A 20,141-nucleotide genomic window follows, 5' to 3' on the forward strand; every position below is an offset into this window, starting at 1 on the left:
CCATCAAGGTTGTGTCATCTGCATATCTGAGGTTGTTGATATTTCTTCCGGCGATCTTAATTCTGACTTGGGATTCATCCAGCCTAGCCTTTCGCATGATGAATTCTGCATATAAGTTAAATAAGCAGGGGGACAATATACAGCCTTGTCGTACTCCTTTCCCAATTTTGAACCAATCAGTTGTTCCATATCCAGTTCTAACTGTAGCTTCTTGTCCCACATAGAGATTTCTCAGGAGACAGATGAGGTGATCAGGCACTCCCATTTCTTTAAGAACTTGCCATAGTTTGCTGTGGTCGACACAGTCAAAGGCTTTTGCATAGTCAATGAAGCAGAAGTAGATGTCTTTCTGGAACTCTCTAGCTTTTTCCATAATCCAGCACATGTTTGCAATTTGGTCTCTGGTTCCTCTGCCTCTTCTAAATCCAGCTTGAACTTCTGGGAGTTCTCGGACCACATACTGCTTAAGCCTGCCTTGTAGAATTTTAAGCATAACCTTGCTAGCGTGTGAAATGAGTGCAATTGTGCGGTAGTTGGAGCATTCTTTGGCACTTCCCTTCTTTGGGATTGGGATGTAGACTGATCTTCTCCAATCCTCTGGCCACTGCTGAGTTTTCCAAATTTGCTGGCATATTGAGTGTAGCACCTTAACAGCATCATCTTTTAAAATTTTAAATAGTTCAGCTGGAATATCATCAATTCCACTGGCCTTGTTATTAGCAGTGCTTTCTAAGGCCCATTTGACTTCACTCTCCAGGATGTCTGGCTCAAGGTCATCAACCACACTACCTGGGGTATACGAGACATCCATTTCTTTCTGGTATAGTTCCTCTGTGTATTCTTGCCACCTCTTCTTGATGTCTTCTGCTTCTGTTAGGTCCTTTCCACTTTTGTCTTTTATTATGGAAATCTTTGTACGAAATGTTCCTTTCATATCTCCAATTTTCTTGAACAGATCTCTGGTTTTTCCCATTCTATTGTTTTCCTCTATTTCTTTGCATTGCTCGTTTAAAAAGGCCTTCTTGTCTCTCCTTGCTATTTTTTGGAAATCTGCATTCAATTTCCTGTATCTTTCACTATCTCCCTCGCATTTTGCTTGCCTTCTCTCCCCCGCTATTTGTAAGGCCTCATTGGACAGCCACTTTGCTTTTTTGCATTTCCTTTTCATTGGGATGGTTTTAGTTGCTGCCTCTTGTATAATGTTATGAGCCTCCATCCATAGTTCTTCAGGCACTCTGTCCACCAAATCTAAATCCTTAAACCTGTTCCTCACTTCCACTGTGTATTCATAAGGGATTTGACTTAGATTGTATCTTACTGGCCCAGTGGATTTTCCTACTTTCTTCAGTTTAAGCTTGAATTTTGCTATAAGAAGCTGATGATCTGAGCCACAGTCAGCTCCAGGTCTTGTTTTTGCTGACTGTATAGAGCTTCTCCATCTTTGACTGCAGAGAATATAATCAATCTGATTTCGATGCTGCCCATCTGGTGATGTCCATGTGTAGAGTCGTCTCTTGTGTTGTTGGAAAAGAGTGTTTGTGATGACCAGCTTGTTCTCTTGGCAGAACTCTATTAGCCTTTGCCCTGCTTCGTTTTGAACTCCAAGGCCAAACTTGCCAGTTGTTCCTTTTATCTCTTGACTCCCTACTTTAGCATTCCAATCCCCTATAATGAGAAGAACGTCCTTCTTTGGTGTCACTTCTATAAGGTCTTGTAAGTCTTCATAAAATTGGTCAATTTCAGTTTCTTCAGCACCAGTGGTTGGTGCATAAATTTGGATTACTGTGATGTTAAAAGGTCTGCCTTGGATCCGTATCGAGATCATTCTATCATTTTTGAGATTGCATCCCAGTACAGCTTTTGCCACTCTTTTGTTCACTATGAGGGCCACTCCATTTCTTTTAGAGGATTCTTGCCCACAGTAGTAGATGTGATGGTCATCCGAACTGAATTCACCCATTCCTGTCCATTTTAGTTCACTGATGCCCAGGATGTCAATATTTATTCTTGCCATCTCATTTTTGACCACATCCAACTTACCAAGGTTCATGGTTCTTACATTCCAGGTTCCTATGCAATATTTTTCTTTACAGCATTGGACTTTCCTTTCGCTTCTAGGCATATCTGCAACTGAGCGTCCTTTTGGCTTTGGCCCAGCTGCTTCATCAGCTCTGAATCTACTTGTCCTCCGCTCTTCCTCAGTAGCATGTTGGACGCCTTCCGACCTGAGGGGCTCATCTTCCAGCATCATAACTTTTATATGCCTGTTGTCTTTGTCTATGGAGTTTTCTTGGCAGGGATACTGGAGTGGCTTGCCGGTTCCTGCTCCAGGTGGATCACATTTGGCCAAAACTCTCCACTATGACCTGTCCATCTTGGGTGGCCCTGCACGGCATAGCTCATAGCTTCTCCGAGTTATTCAAGCCCCTTTGCCACGGCAAGGCAGTGATCCATGAAGGGGGATGCACCATTAGTATGTGTAAATGATACAGCTGTGTGAATGCAAAAATTGCTAGCAAACTTCCGTAAATGTACATGTGTGTGCCTTAAAATGCATCTGAAAATAAAGCCAAACTTTTTAAACTCCAGTAAGTGCAGAAAATGGTCTCACTTATTACAACCAAAATCTGGTTATTTCTGAAGTTTGAAAGCATCCTTAAGAGCTAGTGAGTGGCATTATAAGAGCTTTTTGAAGCAAGTGAAATTGAGCTGCTACTGCTTTAGCAACTGCTAGAGCCATGGATTACATCAGGATGGCCAAGAGATAAAAGGCTTTTGCTAACAGCTTGCAGTCAGCAGATAAAGTAAATCTAAGAATCATTCCTCACTCCAGTAACAATCATTCCATGAAGTCTACTGAATTATGGTTGAAACCCTGTGTAAACTGTGTCCACTCAACATTGCTTGTCTGTTCATCATCTGCTTTTTTGTTTGTTTTTAGAATGGGTAAAAAAATTAAAAAGGAAGTGGAGCCTCCTCCCAAGGATGTGGTAAGTTTATAAAACACTCCTCACTATAAAAATGAAAATGTTTCACAATTATAACATTCAAGTTTTCTCTCCTCCTTCAATCTTTACTCCCACTTACTTCCCCTTCTGCCTCTAAAAATGTCTTGTAAAGATAAAGATAAATAACATTTTTGTTTCCGTTTGACTGTGTGTGTAAACAGAGGGACCAATCACATTTATTTTCTGAAAAATATTATATTATGGTAGGCCTTTTTCTACTCGGAAGAAGAAGAATGGAAAAGAAAGAAATATACAGTATAAACTGTGGGTTTTGACTGTGGACTTTGGGTTACCACCACCTGTGGAGTAAAGGTGGATCTCAAGTCTGATTATATGTGAGCTTTGTCCTTGGTCTAGAAAAAAAACAGTATGCAGGTGTCCCCCTACGAAAAAATATGGGGGGGGGGGAGAGCAAAAGGGCTCGGCCCCTAAAAGATAGCACCCCTGGGCTCATGGGGCTTATTCCTGGGGAAGTGTGGTTAGGATTAGAGCCTTGGAGTTGTTGTGCACAATGTGGCTTATTTGTTGGTTCAGGCTATAAGTAGCCCTCCTTAAGTCTACATAGTGAAGGTTAGGATATACATTTAAATGTATAAAACATTTACAGCTTGCATGAAGTCACATGTGTATAAAAGGGCTCAACTAATCAGTGTCATTACATGAAAAAACAGGTTCCACTGACATCTACTGCTATGCTAAGGATCAAGATGTAAGTAAAATCCCACTAGCTTAATTGAAATGGTCGCTTCAGTTTTCAAACATAGGACTCCAGCAATTGATCTGTTCCCTGAGTGTTCTGAAGCACATCTTTCCACCATCTCATGAAATTTTAGAATAGTCTTCAGTGCTCAAAACTGAGAACATTAAAATATGGTGGGAACAAATTCTTCATCTTCTTCTCTATGGAATGTCATGTATAAAATTGTTCCAGAAAGCTGTACAAGTTTGGAGGTGCTAGCTTAGCCCAATATACGGTACCTCTTTTCTGCCACCTGACCGTTTCCTTCACAACTTGTGCAAATCTTTCTGCTCCATTTTTAACCTCAGTAGAAGCAGCAGAAGGTATGGAAGTAGATTATTTCACTTCCACCCAAATCAAAAGCATATTAGGTGATCTAGTCTGTTTCCCACCACTGTATGCTGCTTTCCTGACAAGGAGAGGAGTACATTCACTTACAAAGGACACCTGCCTTTTTCCTTTTGTGGAAACTAGGTTCAGGTATCCTGTTTCTTTTTTAAGTGATTGAACTGTTCTCAGGTTTCATAAAACTGGAAGAATAATTCATGAGTATTTAAAATACAAGAACTATAATCTGCAGTTTATATTTCTAAACTTGTTATACAAATTAAAAGATGTTTGAAAAGATGGTTTTCAAGAATATTTTAGAAGAACTATCCCAACATTATTTTACCTCTGTTGCAATTGTTGCAATGAAACCATTCATAAAGAGGATTTCTGCTTTCCCCCATAAAATAAAAAATGTTGAAGCAAAGAATGTGTTTATATTATTATTTCTAAAGATTTCTTAGTTTACAAAAATACATTCATTGTCTCTTTATTCAGGTTGTGTTTTCTACAGATCATTTGTTGTGAGACATTAGTATTGCGTGCAGTATTAGGTTGGGGCAAGAGGGGGATGGGGGATGGTGCGTGGGGTGGGGTGATAATTCTTCTGTTCTTCTACTAAGTGTATGTGTGGGGTTTTGTGTCCCTTGTAAGGGTTCAGTGTCACTTGTATGGGTTCTCTTACTATTCAGTTGTTGTATTTCCTTGGTGGTGAGAGAGGTTGAGGTGGCCTAGGGTGTGGTTGATTGCCTTTGGTTGAGATTTGTTTATGTGTGTGGGGGGGTGGATTTTTGGATCATGTTAGCCAGATTGGTTCACATGCTGTCGGTGGATTCTTGTTGTTGTCTTGTTGGGCTATGTATGTGATGAAGGGGAACCATATTGGGGTGAAGGCGTCCTCTATTTGTACCCATGTCAGTTTCAGTTTATTGGTTAGTTTTTCTAGTAAGGCTGTTTCCCATACTATTTGATACCATTGGTCCATGTTTACTCCTGGCAGGTCTTTCCAGTATCTGGCTATGATGCTTCTGGCTGCTGAGAGTAGGTGGGTTATGAGCGCTTTATAATGTGAGTGGTCATCAGTATCTTGTATTTTTAAAGTTACTCTTTTTGATCTTCCTTGGAAATAGTGGGCATAAATTATTTTGTTTCTGTCATATCATGCTGAACCATGAAAGTCTACTCTACTAGCCTAATAATGTTTAGTCCTTACAGGCTTGGTGGTATGTTATGTAAACTATTCCAACAAACCTGTGTTGATTGTCCAGTGTGAAAGTTTATATTTCTCTGAGTCTAGTATAGACATCCTTGCTAAACTTCAGAGATTATCCATAAGTGTTGTGATCTGCATGTAGCCCCATATTTGTGTGTCTGCTTTATGAATTGTCATTATTTCTATTAGCTTGACTACCACAAGCACATATGCACTCGGCGGAGTGGAGAGCCATCTGTCACTTTCGGCCAGCCTAACTTCTGTCATCTATGGTAACTTCTGCATTAAATAACACATTATACCCAGAATACATGGTAGCTCAACAACTTTGCCAAAAAAAGCTCAACAAGTTTTGGAAACTTCAGCTGGTGCAGAATTCAGCGGCCAGGTTGCTCATCAGTACAAGATGGTTTGAGGATGTAATGACAATCCTGGCCCGACTGCACTGGCTGCCAATTAGTTTCCCAGCCCAATTGAAAGTGCTGGTTTTGACTTATAAAGCCTTAAACACGTCAGGACCGCAATACATCAAGGACCACCTCTCCCTATATGAACCCACCATGGACTCTTCAATCATCACCCGAGACACTTTTCCGTGGGTTGCCTCCACAAGAGGTCCAAAGGGCAGCAACGCAAGAATGGGCCTTTTCTGTGGTGGCTCTCTGCTTGCGGGATGCTCTCCCCAGGGATGCCTGCCTGGTGCTTTTGTTACATATCTTTAGGCGCCAGGCAAAAACATTCTTCTTCTCCCATAAAAAGGTAAAGGACCCCTAACAGTTAAGTCCAGTTGTGAATCTCACTTTTGTATGAACCGAAGGCTGGCAGCTAAATTGCATCCTAGTCGGAGTTTGTTTCCCAGACATATGAAGTTTATATAAAGTTCTCAGCCAATTCAGAAGTCTGGCTTGGAACTAATCAGAACTTGAGAAGTACTAGAATGAACAGCGATATAGATACACTGGCGGAGGATGAGGAGCGCAGGGGAAGCGCACTGCCCCCGGCAGCGTGATCCCAGTATGGTGCCATCGCGGCTGCCCCCCCGCCCGTGCTGGGCGCCATGCCCCTGCACGTGGCATGCCCTGCCCCAGGGACGCGCGCCAGCCCCACCCCCGCCTGCTCTCTGCCCCCCAGTGCCACTGTATAGCTCCGCCACTGTATAGATAAGGAGACTCTACTGCTTCCAAAATCTCCCAGGATGGCTTCAACTGTTTACATTACACACTTGCTCAAATTCTGTTCCACATCGTAGAATTTATTATTATTTATTGACTATATATACCGCCCTATACCCAGAGGTCTCAGGGTGGTTTACACATATTTCTGAGTAAACATGAATAGGATGCACTGTGAAAAAGACTTCTCACCTTTGACCCCCAGGTCTTGAGTTTTGAGTCATTAGTTTCCAACACTATACACTACAGTTTCATACTCTCATTTTGTTTGTTTTAGCCAGACCTTTGTCTTCTGTGAGATTTAAACGAAAATATACTTACAGAAATTTCCATAAAACCTAAATAACTGAACTGATTTTACCTTGCTCTTATTTCAGTACAAACAAAGCTACCCAAGGCTTCTATGACTTTTTTAAAAAAACAAACTTTGCTGTCTTGCTCATTGTTCTCATGTTGTTATTATTAAGAAATAAAATTTGTTCGGATTGCGGCTTAGAATGCAATACTCTGTATACATTACTTACTTGAGAATAAGTCCCCTTGAGGGCAGTGGCTTTTGCAGCTGAGCATACATCTGTCTGTTAGATGCACTGTTGAACCAAGAACTAGAAAGACTGGCATTTCTAACCATATGAATGTTCTTAAAATTGTTCCCACAATGTAGACTGGACCCGACATGGTGTAGGCTTGGCAAAAAATAGTTGGTCCAGATCCGAGATACTGTTTTAATTGAGCATGATAAAAGTGCCTAATTTTGTTTGAATGTAAAGCATTCCAAAATGTTTTATTTAAACTGAAGAATGAAAGGCTTTTAGAAGGATTTGCCCTTTCTCAAACTATGTTGGTTTCAAGCAATCTATTAAATAGGGTCAGAACAGCTGGATTTCATAGCAGAGCTCTCTCTGTTTGAGAAAGGTCAGAAATGGAAATGAACATTTTGCATCACTTCCAGATGGCTGAATCATGACAGTGCTTTGACCGGTCGGGCATCATGGAGAGCTGGCCTTTGAGATACAAACTTATGTGAAGACAGCACAAGAAGGGCCATTCTATTTTTAAAATATATTTAAAAATATCCACTATAGACTAGAATATCCACTATAGTTAGTAGTGCAGAATATGCAATCTATGGCCAAATTCTGTCACTTATCTTTGAAAGCATTTAGCTGTATAGAGAGAGATTGCTTTGCTCAGATTATTTTCTAGAGAGAGTGCTTTGCTGGCTCTCCAGTGAGCAGAACAACAAACTGATGTTGCCAAAAACTTCTTGGAGTCTTGCCTGGCATCAAACAATTAAGTCATTCCTGTTGCCTAAAGAATGCTTTGGATCCACAAGGGAGCTGCAACATTTCACCAGCTTTATTCATAATGTATGGAAAATCTTTTAAATCTCCCATTTGACATTATGAGAGCAATCCACCAAGCACTTACGCTGTACAAAACTTCTATTAGTTTAAAGGGGCATGTGTGGGAAGATGTGCAAAATTTCTGTTGAAATTAGCGTAGCTGGCCGTGTGTGGAATGCTGTGAAAGAGGAAGAGACTTTGCAGAATTGGTGGTTGTGAATAGCGGCCGCCTCCACAGGACCCAGCTCCACCTTAGAGGGCCAGTATGGATCTGCCAATGCATATAGTAAATTCATAACAGGCTCCACTTTGGTTTAGCCATTGGCCATAGGGCACTGGAAGTTTAATAGGAAGAAAAGGGTAGATGTCTGAATCCTAAGATTTATACAGCCATTCAAGGGCAATCAGAGTCTCATGGATTGTAGAAGAATCAAGAACCCAGAAAGCTATCTGGTAATATTATTTTATACTCTGCTGCTTTCTATAAACCTCTGTAAGGCACAAGGAGCTGCTTTACCCCAAGTCAAGACTATGGGTCTTGGTCAATACTATCTGCAGTGACTGGCAGTGGCTCTTCAGCGTTAAAGACAGGAGGCTTTCACAGTCCTGCCTGGAGGTGCCAAGGATTGAATCTGTCACCATTTGCATGGAAAGCATATGCTCTACGCACTGAGTGCCCATCCATATTGTCAGGGAACTGCCATCGGAGCATCAGGTGGTGGAGGGGCTCAGGGAGGAAGAAAGAGACTCAACAGCTGAAGCAGGCACCAGCAGGGGGAGGAGTGATTCTCTGAGGGAATGTGAGCAGGAGGGAGGGCTCAGGGACGCTTCCAGCGAAAACAGTGGGGAGGTATCTGAGTCTCACATAGGGAGACCTACACCTCGCCGGAAACTGTCACGCCGTGAGTCCAGGAGACGCGTTTCCGTTAAGGAGCTCCTTTGCTGGAAACGCTTCCGCAGACAGCCACTGTCGGACTCTACTAGTGACTAGAGCAGACATGTCTGAGGAGCTCCGTCACACACTGAGGTTTGTGGGGTCGCACAAACTCTGAGGGAGCACGATTTTACGCACAAGCAGCTAATCAATCCCTAACAGCAGTCCGACAGTCTTTGTACGCTGCCTGTGCAAGAGAAAGCATCATGAGCGAACCAACCGGAACCGGAGGAGCTGGGGTTGGGGCTGGTCCAAGCTTGGAAGATAGATACCGAGCGTTGGAGGTCCAACTGGCGCTGCAGACGGCGAGGCTGGAGGAGAGAAGGGCTCAGGATGCAGACAAGAAGGGGAGAGCCACTCAGTTCCCCAGAAAGGTACCAGGATTGGTGCAGAAGTTTGGGGGGGACCCCAAGGATTACCATGCCTTTAGGACAGAGATGCAATATGCACTTAATGTGCAGTTTGATGAATTCCCTGATGAGGAATCACGAGTTGCTTTCGTGATTGGGCATCTTGAGAGGGGGGCGAGAGACTGGGTTCGACCCCTGATGGCAACGCACAATGACGTACTAAAGGACACGATGAAGTTCTTTCGTGCAATGGATATCATGTTTTCCAGCGATATTGAGGAAGGGGTGGTGCGCAGACAGCTAATGGCTTGCAAGCAGGGAAGCCGATCTGTCCGTGAGTACTGGACTGAGTTTACCATGCTGGTTCACAGACTGGGTTGGGATTTATCGGCGGCACCCATTCAGATGCTATTTGAAGAAGGTCTTTCGTCGGCTGTGAAAGACGAGCTGTCACGGAGCCCCAGGGCGGGGTCTATGGATCAGCTGACCAAATCTGCGCTGACCATAGGAGCGCGTCAGGAGGCAAGAGCCTTGGAGAGGCGGGAAGGGAGAGGGGAACGTTGGAAGGAGTTCCGCATTCCAGACATTCCTGAGCCAGCTTTCCCGCCGGCAGAGCCGATGGAAATCGGGACAGCGCGCGCGCGCGCATTTTCAAAACCCAGCGAGGGGGCTAAGAAGGAGGGAAAGGGCGCCCGGAAATGCTATCTCTGCCAACAGCCAGGCCACTTTGCCAGAGTCTGCCCCCAGAGGAAGGAATGGCAAGGGATGGTGGGAGCTGTTGAGGGGGAAGAGCAGGGGGAGACGGAGCAGGTAAAAGCCAACGCCTGGTTGCCACAATCGGGGCACTGCAGCCAGGCCAAAGAGCAGTGAAAGTGCCCGTGCCAGAAGCTCCTCGACCTGCTCTAGTGATTGAAGTGTTGCTAGAGCTGCAAAATGGACACCCCCTAAAAATAAAGGCGCTATTGGACTCAGGCAGCTCCTGCAATTTTATGAGCAAGGAGTTTGCTGCTGAACACCAGATACAGACTATCCCTTTAAGCAACCCCCTGCAGGTGACCACGATCGATGGCAGGGAGTTGTTGGGAGGAGGAGTCAGCTTGCAGACGGTCCCAATGATCATGAGGGTGGCAAGGCACACAGAACTGATAGCGTTTAATGTGGCCACCTTGGGAGGCGCTCCCATTATTTTGGGAATGAGCTGGCTAGCTCTACATGATCCGCTGGTTGGCTGGCATCAAAGAGTGGTGTCCTTTGGTTCAGCACATTGCTTAGAACACTGCAAAGGGGAAAAGGGTTCAGCAGGGGCCCAAGCCACCCTAGCAGGGACTGAAGTAATGGAGAAGGTGAAGGTACCACCACAGTATGCAGATCTCAGCGACGTGTTCAGCGAGAAGGAAGCTGACCAACTACCCCCGCATAGGCCCTTTGATTGCCAGATCAATTTACTCCCTGGAGCACAGCTTCCTGTGGGCAAGTTGTATGCCATGTCAGACAGGGAAATGCAGGAGTTGCGAGAGTTTATTGACAAGAACCTGAAGAGAGGTTTCATCAGAGAGTCCAAAGCAGCGGGGGGTAGCCCAGTGTTTTTTGTGGACAAAAAAAACGCGGACAAGCCGAGACTTGTATGTGACTTTAGGAGGTTGAACGCAGTGACTGAACCAGTGGTGTTCCCTATGCCCAGGATTGATGATATTTTGACCAGGGTGCGGAAGGGAAAGATTTTTACAAAGCTGGATCTAAGGGGGGCGTACAACCTGATACGCATAAGGAAAGGAGATGAATGGAAAACCACCATGTTTACCCCTTTGGGGGCATTTGAATATCTCGTTATGCCATTTGGATTACAAGCAGGCTCCGCGTGCTTTCAATCTTTTATGAACCATGTACTGGGCCCTTTGCTCTACAAGAATTGCGTTGCTTTCCTAGATGATGTGTTGGTGTATTCGGAGAATGAGGAGCAACATGTGAGAGACGTCAGAGAAGTGTTGAGGAGACTGCAAGCCAACAGGCTGTGGGTGAAACTGGAGAAGTGTCAGTGTCATACCAAGGAGGTGGAATTCCTGGGGTACCGCCTGTCAGACAAGGGATTGGCCATGGATCCCGGCAAGGTGCAGGCGGTGCTGGACTGGAAAACACCAAAAACCAAGAAGGATGTGCAGAGGTTCCTAGGGTTTGGAAACTTTTATCGTAAGTTCATCCGCAACTTCGCCCATCTGACGGCGCCCATTACTGACTGTCTCAGCAGTAAAAAGAAGTTTGTATGGACGGCGGAGGCGGAGCGAGCGTTTGAGGAGCTGAAAAGGGCCTTCGCCTCTGAAGAACAACTTCTGCATGTGGATTTACAAAGGAAGCTAAGGGTCGAAACAGACGCATCTGACAGAGCCATAGGGGCGGTGCTTCTTCTGCAGCCGGGAAAGGAGGAGTCAGAGTGGCGACCGTGTGCCTTCTTTTCGCGAAAGCTGAACAAATCCGAGAGGAACTACACGGTGTACGACCGAGAACTTCTTGCGATTCATGAGGCGTTCCGGAGATGGAGGCATCTGCTAATTGGTGCACAACATAAGGTGCAAGTGTGCACGGACCATAAAAATCTAGAGTATTGGAGAACTGCGCGAGTGCTCAACCAAAGGCAGTTGAGATGGGCCCAGGAGTTCTCCAAATTTAACTTTGAGATTTGTTACGTGCCAGGCCCAGAGAATGTTAGGGCGGACGCTCTCTCACGCAAACCTGAATATTTGGAGGGGGAGGGAGCACCTGAAGAAACCCATATCATCCCAGAGGATCGCTGGGTGTGTGGGGCGACTTTGGTGGGACAAAGGGAATTGGTAGAGGGTACGGTGCTTGATGCATACGCCCAGGACAAACTCAGGGGTCTCAGGAGGGAGGAAGACAAACCCGGTGGTTTTGAGGAGAGAAATGGGGCATTGTATTACAAGGGAGCGTTATATATACCCGAAGGGGAATTGAGGGAGAAGATACTCAAGCAGTTGCACGATAGTCCCACAGCAGGGCATTTTGGGCAACACAAGACCATGTGGCTGGTTACTAGGGAATTTTGGTGGCCCAAGGTCAGGGAAGATGTGCGGGAGTATGTGAGAGGGTGTGAACAATGCCAAAGAGCCAAGGGGGAGAGGCGGGCGCCGGCTGGTTTATTAGAACCACTGCCCACACCTGAAAGACCGTGGGAAGCAGTGGCAATAGATTTCATGACTGATCTGCCAAGGTCTAGAGGGAAAACAGCCATCATGGTGGTGGTAGACCTGTTAACTAAAATGGCCCACTTTATAGCCTGCTCACATGCGGTCACAGCAGAAGAAACAGCCAAATTGTTTGTAGAGAATGTGTTTCGGCTGCATGGCGCCCCCTTGAGGGTGGTTTCAGACCGGGGAAAACAATTTACTTCCAGGTTCTGGAGGAAGCTCATGAGCTTACTGCATGTAGAGGTTAATTTCTCATCGGCCCGTCATCCAGAAACCAACGGGCAGGCGGAAAGAGCAAATGGGGTTCTCCAGCAATATTTGAGATGTTACGTTAATGACAGAGAGAATGATTGGGTGGAGAAGCTGGCGTTGGCAGAATTTGCCTACAACAATGCAGAGAACGTGTCCACGGGGATGAGCCCCTTTTTGGCTAATCACGGGTGCCATCCCAGAGCCTTCCCAGGGGGGGAAGGGGAGAACTGGAGCGTTCCAGCTGCAGAACAGTTCATTGAAGAAATGGAAGCGATTCATCGCCAGCTCCAACTCAACTTAAACAGGGCTAAGGAGGAATATAAGAGGCAGGCAGACAAAAACAGAAGAGAAGGTGAAAGCATTAGGGTGGGGGACCAGGTGTGGCTGTCAACCCAAGGGTTGCCATTCAAAGGAGGTTGTAAGAAGTTAAGACCCAAAAGGCTGGGTCCGTTTGAAGTCATGCAGCAGGTCAACCCAGTGGCTTTCAGACTCCGGTTACCGAACCACATGAAGCTGCACCCAGTTTTTCACAGGTCGTTGCTGTCACCGTATAGAGGAGACAGTGAAGGGAGGGTCACTAGGGGACCAGCAATGGAGGAGAAGGAACACAGCTACCATGTAGCGGAGATCCTTGATTCCAGGTGGAAGGGAGATCAAGTAGAGTATTTGGTAATGTGGGAAGGGGAACCGGAGTCGGAAAACACCTGGGTTAGGGCAGAGGATGTCAATGACGAAGTTTTAATAGAGACTTTTCATCAGAGGTTCCCACGTAAACCTCAGCCTGTAGCGAGGTTCCGAAGGGAATACTTTGCCACCACCGATGAGGAAGAGGAGTTGGAGGGGTTCCCAGATTCTGAAGAGGAAGAGGATTCAGCGAGCCAGGACGACGATCGATGGAGGGAGTTGTTCGAGACGTCTGAAGATGAGGAAGATTCTTTTCGGGGTTTTAGCCCTTCACCTCCCAGAGGGGAGGTAATGGGAGGGGGTGAGGGGGGCCCTGGAGGGGAGGTGGATGTCAGGGAACTGCCATCGGAGCATCAGGTGGTGGAGGGGCTCAGGGAGGAAGAAAGAGACTCAACAGCTGAAGCAGGCACCAGCAGGGGGAGGAGTGATTCTCGGAGGGAATGTGAGCAGGAGGGAGGGCTCAGGGACGCTTCCAGCGAAAACAGTGGGGAGGTATCTGAGTCTCACATAGGGAGACCTACACCTCGCCGGAAACTGTCACGCCGTGAGTCCAGGAGACGCGTTTCCGTTAAGGAGCTCCTTTGCTGGAAACGCTTCCGCAGACAGCCACTGTCGGACTCTACTAGTGACTAGAGCAGACATGTCTGAGGAGCTCCGTCACACACTGAGGTTTGTGGGGTCGCACAAACTCTGAGGGAGCACGATTTTACGCACAAGCAGCTAATCAATCCCTAACACATATTAACACATTAAGTCTTTGAATTATATTTTTTGTGATGTACTTTACCTTTTCAAAAAGCAAAAAAAGAAAGAAAGAAAAAAAGGGTGGAGTAGCTCACATGTAGGATCCTCTAAAATTTTAATACTGATTCTATGGACTCATTCCCACATAACATTAAGCCAAAACAAGGCTAAGAGTGAATGAAGAAGTGTACTGATGCCTTGCATGCCCTTTGCTCCTACACTAATTCTGGCGCCGCCACCACTGCATGGTTGGGCTTAGTGTTACCTGATTTGTCTTGCTCCAGGCAAACTGTGAATGGTAAGCCAAGAACATGATTTGTTTGGAGCAAGAAAACGATGAGCCCAGGTTTACATAATGTTAAACTGTGGATAGTGCAGTTGCAGGACTGGAGGAGGAGCAAATCAGCTGAGGTTTTTGCTTTGTGTACCAGCATCCTTGCTTGTTCATACTAAGCCATAGCTTGGTTTAGCGTTACCTATGAACCTGGCCAATGTTTGCTTACATGCCACTGTTGCAGCTACAACTGTACTAAAGATAAAATGTACTTGCTAGAGTCCATGCAGATGTGGATTTCATTTAATGTTATTCAGCTCATTTCATTCACAGAATTGTAGAGCTGGAAGGGACCACGAGGGTCATCTAGTCCAACCCCTTGCAATGCAGGGATCTTTTGCCCAATGTGATGCTCGAATCCACGACCCCGAGACAAAGATTCTCCTTGGCATTGACGCATTCTGATGCAAAAGATTCTGCAACTGTTCAGTTGCATTTTGTGAGGGAAATGAATTAGCTACTTTCCCCACTTATAGCTTATTTCCATTTTGTTTGTATCATAAAAAAGGAAAAATAATAGATTCTGTCCTGCATATATATTGGTGTCATTACCTTATTTTCTATACTGGTGTTGAAGCTAATGTTACTTAGCTTCAGATAGCAGTTCTTCAGAAGACTTTCAATAATCTAAGCTGTCACTCTTGATATCCTTACTTCCATTTAACAATATTCTTTCTGAGCTGACATAACCAGCATTGTGTACAAATTCCAGATGCATTTGAATTGTATGGTTTTATACTCCCTTTCTTTTTGGCCCCTTTTGTATCCCTAGTAACCTGTTTGCTTTTCGACTGCACCTGCACATTGAACAGAGTTCTTCATTAAGCAGTTTACAATGATCTCCATTCATACTTTTCCAAACCCTTTTGTGTAGGACCTTGAGAGCTGGTTGAGCAAGAACACAGGAGTGACAAAAGTGTAATTCATGTTGAAAATTATCTGTGGACGCCATATTGAGTTCACACTGTTTGGTCATATCTGTAGGTTCTTCACTACCCTGTTTATATGTGATTATAGCCTATCAACAATAAATGTTATCTCACCTAAGAACTCATTAAGTCTGTCCAGAGCCCACAGTATCCCATTTGGCACCACATTGTCAGCTTTTTCCTTTTCAAGATCACTAAATTTTATACGTAATATAGCCAGTTTCCAACATCCTGTCCTTGTCACTCACTAGGACACATGACACCCTCCAGGCCTTTGTATCTAGTCCTCAGGACTCTTCTGAGACCACACCACCTTCACAGGTCACATCCCTTGCCAGCCCTCCTCTGCACTCTTCCTTGAGTCCTCTTGTCAGGCTGAAATGTGTCATTGGAACTGTTACATTGTCTTTCGTTTGCCTGGATGGAGGACAGAGTGATGTGTGTAGAATGGTCTGTGGTTTGTATGGTTAGAATGTAGACTATTGTACAAAGGTAAGAGTTGCATCCATTGTGCTGCCCATTTTTACCTCTAGTCATGCCCGCTGCTGGTATGCAGTCCTTGGAATGGAATGTGGTCTTTGAGCTGCAAAAGGTTCCTCACTCCAGGGCTAGAGCATGATACAAAATTAGAAGCTGGGGAAACCGATTTTGGGGAGGTGGAAAGCATAGCTGAGCATGAGTGTGTTGGCTCTCAGGGAGAAGATCTTGGTCACTTTGCTCCTTGCCAGTTGTTTGTTGCTGCAACGCACTGAAATAAGGGCATGGTTTGGTTTAGCATAATGTCCAATTCAGGGCTCATGGTTTAACTCTCTCCATATTAGCCACAAGCCCCAACCAAGGTTTGTTCTTTGTTTGTGACTTGTGGTTGGTCTGGAGACTGTCCTAGCCTGGAAACTTCTGCAACCTCCTGTTAAGAGGAATATGGCTGGACACTTTGTTTGATCTTAATGGAAATGTGACTTGAAGTTTATCAGCTCACAACAGTTAATTGTTATCAATATGGAACTTTATTCGACCCTAAGACAAAAGAGAACTAAGAGCTATCAGTGAAAATGCATGCTTTGCTGGGTGAGGTTGATGCTTGTTGGTGCTTTTGAAATTGTTTTATTGATTTGGGAAATTGTTTATATAACTTTTCTATAGTAGGTGGTTTGGGATCTTTAGGAATGTGATGTTACAAAACAGAATTTGTTATGTGCTTTCTGATGACAAAATAAAATGTTTTATTACTGGCTGTTCTGAATGGCTACAGATAATTAAAGAAACAAAAAGAATGCCTCAAATATCTTTTTCTATGACGCAACTTAGTGTCACAAAATGGAATTCTCATAGCCTTGTCTTAGCAGCTATTCATTCATTAATTTCATAAAATTTATACATTGCTTAATTGCAAAACAAAGAAAACCCCCCTCAAAGTGGTCTACAAAAAAATAAAACAAGAAAATCAAGAAAACTCATTAGTTTGGAGACTTGGCAAAATAAAGACTGGGGACTCCCAGGTTTGAGAAGAATCCAACTTTTTGCTTTTCAGTAGCAACAAAAAGCCTAAAGGATTTTGATGCTTAAGAACTTTTGGGGGGTATTGCTAATGGTGAACTATGTATAAATTACAATGGGGAGTATTTTTATCGTAGAGGGAACTTGTATTAGTGATGAGGAAACAATTTTGACTCGTTTTGTATCTTTCTGATATATTTGTTGACATGTCACTCTCTTTTCCAGGGAAAGCCTTTAAAAAAACCAAAAAACAAACAAACCACACACCTGCTCCTTTGATGGTTTGAATGTTCCAAACAAACCACAAGTGGTAAGCCAAAAACAAACCTTGGCTTCCACCTTTGATTTGCTTGTATAGAAGCAAACCATGAATGCTGATTTGTGCATAATGCTAAGACTGTGCTCTGGTTTATTCCCTCATAGCACAGGGAGCATCATCCTTCTGCTTGTTCACTGTAAGCCATGGTTTAAGGTTTACAGTTACATGTGAATTGGACCAATGAAGTTTCTCATTCATTTTAAAACAACATGTTTCTGCTCAAAGTATTTGCAGGCAAACCCCATTGTGATTTTGGCTCTTTTCTAAATTGCTGACTTGCTAACCAAGCAACTAAGGAACAAGCCACTGAAAGAAGCCTTTGAGTTAGTAACCCTATCCTGACTTTCTATTCTAATTTGAAATATCAGATTATATCCAGTGTTTAATTTCTGTATCATCCATGATAAATTTCCAGAACGGACATTAAAGATCTGTATGTTTCACATTTGCTGATAATCTTATAATGTTGCTTTCTAGTTTGATCCTTTATCAGTTGAAAGCAAGAAAGCCGCAACTGTGGTGCTGATGCTCAGTTCTCCTGAAGAGGAAGTTTTGTCTAAAGCATGTGAAGCTATCTATAAATTTGCATCAAAAGGTTAATGTTTCAGTTATCAAATCTTACCACATGTCTTGTCTTTTTTCTCATTAATAAATCTGCTTGGTACCAAAAGATTTCCATTAATAATTATTGCTGCTGCTACATAATATTTCTTAAGTCACAAGAATATGCAAGATACTATCCAGAGTGCAGTGATATGGTTCCTCTCTTGATTAGCTGGGTCATGGCTAGGAATGAGATAGAAATTTGCTTCCGTTTGGATTGCAAAACCAATATAGAGCTACCCTTCAAAATTCAAACTACATTTTGAAATGCAGTTCTTCACCCACATGTGTACAAAAATGTGTATATTAGGAGAAAGTGTGGATGAAAATGCATATTTAAGTGAAAACATGAGGGGAAATTGCTTGCAAAATTTATATATAAAAATGCATACAAAATGTACATATTAGAATAAATTTGCACTAAAAAAGCAGGTGAATTTTCATGAACCCCTTTTTAAAATTGCAAACTGATGTAGAAATGTGGAGAACTGAAATTGTGATTGGAAAAACAAGAAACTGTGTGAAACAAAACTGAGAGATTTTGTCCATCTCTAGTCATGACTCATGAGCAGCCTCTGCAGGATGAAGACGAGGGAATATCTTAGCCAGATCAGACTTACAGCTGATCCAGACATCTGCTTTTGACACACGTTTTATGGGATTGTACCACTGTAGAAGGGATGTGAGGGATCATTTCTTTAAAATTGGCTGAGACAAAACCCTGCAAGTGAGATGCTTTCTACCTCCTGCGTTAGCTCTTCAGCTGCAGCAAGATTTTAAACACAACACTTTTTCTTGTTATTCACCGCATATATTCTGAGTTGCTTTAGTCTCAAGAGAGAACAGTAGAAGCCTGTTTGAATCAGCTGTAACATCAAAGGCATTGTTCCTGTTTTTGAGGTGCTAGAATATCTTCCCATTAGTTTCTGTGTGGGGTGAAGAAAGCAACTTCACTTTCAAAAGCAGCCATAAGCAAAGTCAGCACTAGACAACATATATTTACCTTTTGTTGTTGTTGAATCACACATGTACATGGGTGTGTCAGAATCTACCCATGTCCCTTTGATTTAAGATAGAAAAGCTGAAGTGGGAGGATAAAGCTTTATAATGATATAGTGAAGATCTTGTGCTCTAGGACTTCAGTACTATTATTAGAAGCATTGGAATATTTTGATCTTTGTGAATTCTGACTTGAATTCACGGTAACGTGAACTGACTTATCTGTACCTCCCATGCTAATGAGAGAGTCAGCACTGGGGTTTTCTGCCTGCTTTTGGACTTCCTAAATGTTCTAACACAGCTCAAAAATGTATCAAAATTAATCTTGAAATATGCATTCTAAGAGAAAAATACATTTAAGAGTTTGTATTAAAATAGTACTGAAATACAAATTTGTGAGGATTAAAAAAAACGAATTCACAGATTAATGGGGAAACTGGATCAGAGGTGGAGCATGGGGGGGTGCAGCTGCTGGGCAATTGCCCTGGTTCAAAAAAAAAATTCCGGGCACGCCTTTGCAGCTGCTACCCTGGCCAGAAGCGCTCCCCATCCCACCCGCCCACCTCACCTGAGCAGCACCCCGAGCAGGAGCTGGGAGAGGACGGACTCTTGCATATCTCAGCTGCACAGTGTCCCTTGCTGGTGGGGAAGGTGGGCAGATAGCAAGACTTGTGTCATGGTGGTGGTAGTGCCCGAGCCTGAAAAGGCGCACATGAATGTCCCACTGAGGCTCCACAGTTCAGTCTGGCAGCAGTAGCGACACATGGAGTCACAACACTTGCATTAAGGAGCACAATACTTTCCTGCCCTGGGCGCTTGTAACCCATGCTACTCCACTGAATCAAGATAGAGCAGATTTATGAGTAAGCACATGCAAAAAGTGCATGGACTGGAAATAGATTGATTCACCCATCCCTGTTAATGGAATATTAATGCTATTCCTTTAATTTCTGGTGTTCAGACTGTGGATGCCATTGTTCATGTAACCAAAATGGCACCATTCACTCACAAAAGAGGGCCAGGGGGAGGTATCAGAAGATTTATGGGGATCCCAAATTTGCTGAGGTATGAAATACATTTTAAAGAAAAACCCTGTGGAAGGGAGATCCCAAAACAGCCACATCAGGACTGTGGATTCTGATTTGCTACAGAATGCTGCTGACTATTCAGATGGATTGGGTGGGGCTCATGTGGTGAAAACTGGGAGGGGGGGAACAGAACAGAGTGGCTGGAATTGTGATCAGCAGCACTGTGTTGAAACATTACTGCTGCAGGTCCCACTTGTTAATATTATTATTCATGTTGTATTGACAGTAAAGACCATTGACAATAGGGACCATTTCATGGGTATAAACTACCAGAGGCTACTAGTCATAACAGCTATGCTCTGCCTCCACAACTGGAGGCAGTATGCACCTGAGTACCATTTGCTCATGTGCTCAAGCCCAGCTTATGGGCTTTCCTTAGGCATCTGGTTGGCTACTGTGAGAT

General features: G+C 43.9%; 2 protein-coding genes across 19 annotated transcripts in view; one reads left to right on the plus strand and one right to left on the minus strand.

The window, feature by feature from the left end:
• PIP4K2A (phosphatidylinositol-5-phosphate 4-kinase type 2 alpha) overlaps nucleotides 1–20,141 on the minus strand; it is a 190,582-nt gene that overhangs the window by 101,300 nt on the left and 69,141 nt on the right. The gene's annotated exons all lie outside the window — the stretch shown is intronic.
• ARMC3 (armadillo repeat containing 3) overlaps nucleotides 1–20,141 on the plus strand; it is a 67,283-nt gene that overhangs the window by 8,637 nt on the left and 38,505 nt on the right. For 13 of the 14 annotated variants that reach the window (XM_081163191.1, XM_081163189.1, XM_081163190.1 and 10 more), the window contains 2 exons: nucleotides 2,942–2,990; nucleotides 17,526–17,643. In XM_081163191.1, coding sequence (XP_081019317.1) covers nucleotides 2,943–2,990; nucleotides 17,526–17,643 — 166 coding nt within the window. In that variant the 5' untranslated portion in view covers nucleotide 2,942. Of the gene's footprint in view, nucleotides 1–2,941; nucleotides 2,991–3,679; nucleotides 3,718–17,525; nucleotides 17,644–20,141 lie in introns of all 14 variants that reach the window. The other variant, XM_081163192.1, reaches the window with a different exon arrangement.

This window comes from Podarcis bocagei, assembly GCF_964188305.1.
Source record: "Podarcis bocagei genome assembly, chromosome: 12".
In the NCBI taxonomy this organism is placed as follows: Eukaryota; Metazoa; Chordata; class Lepidosauria; order Squamata; family Lacertidae; genus Podarcis; species Podarcis bocagei.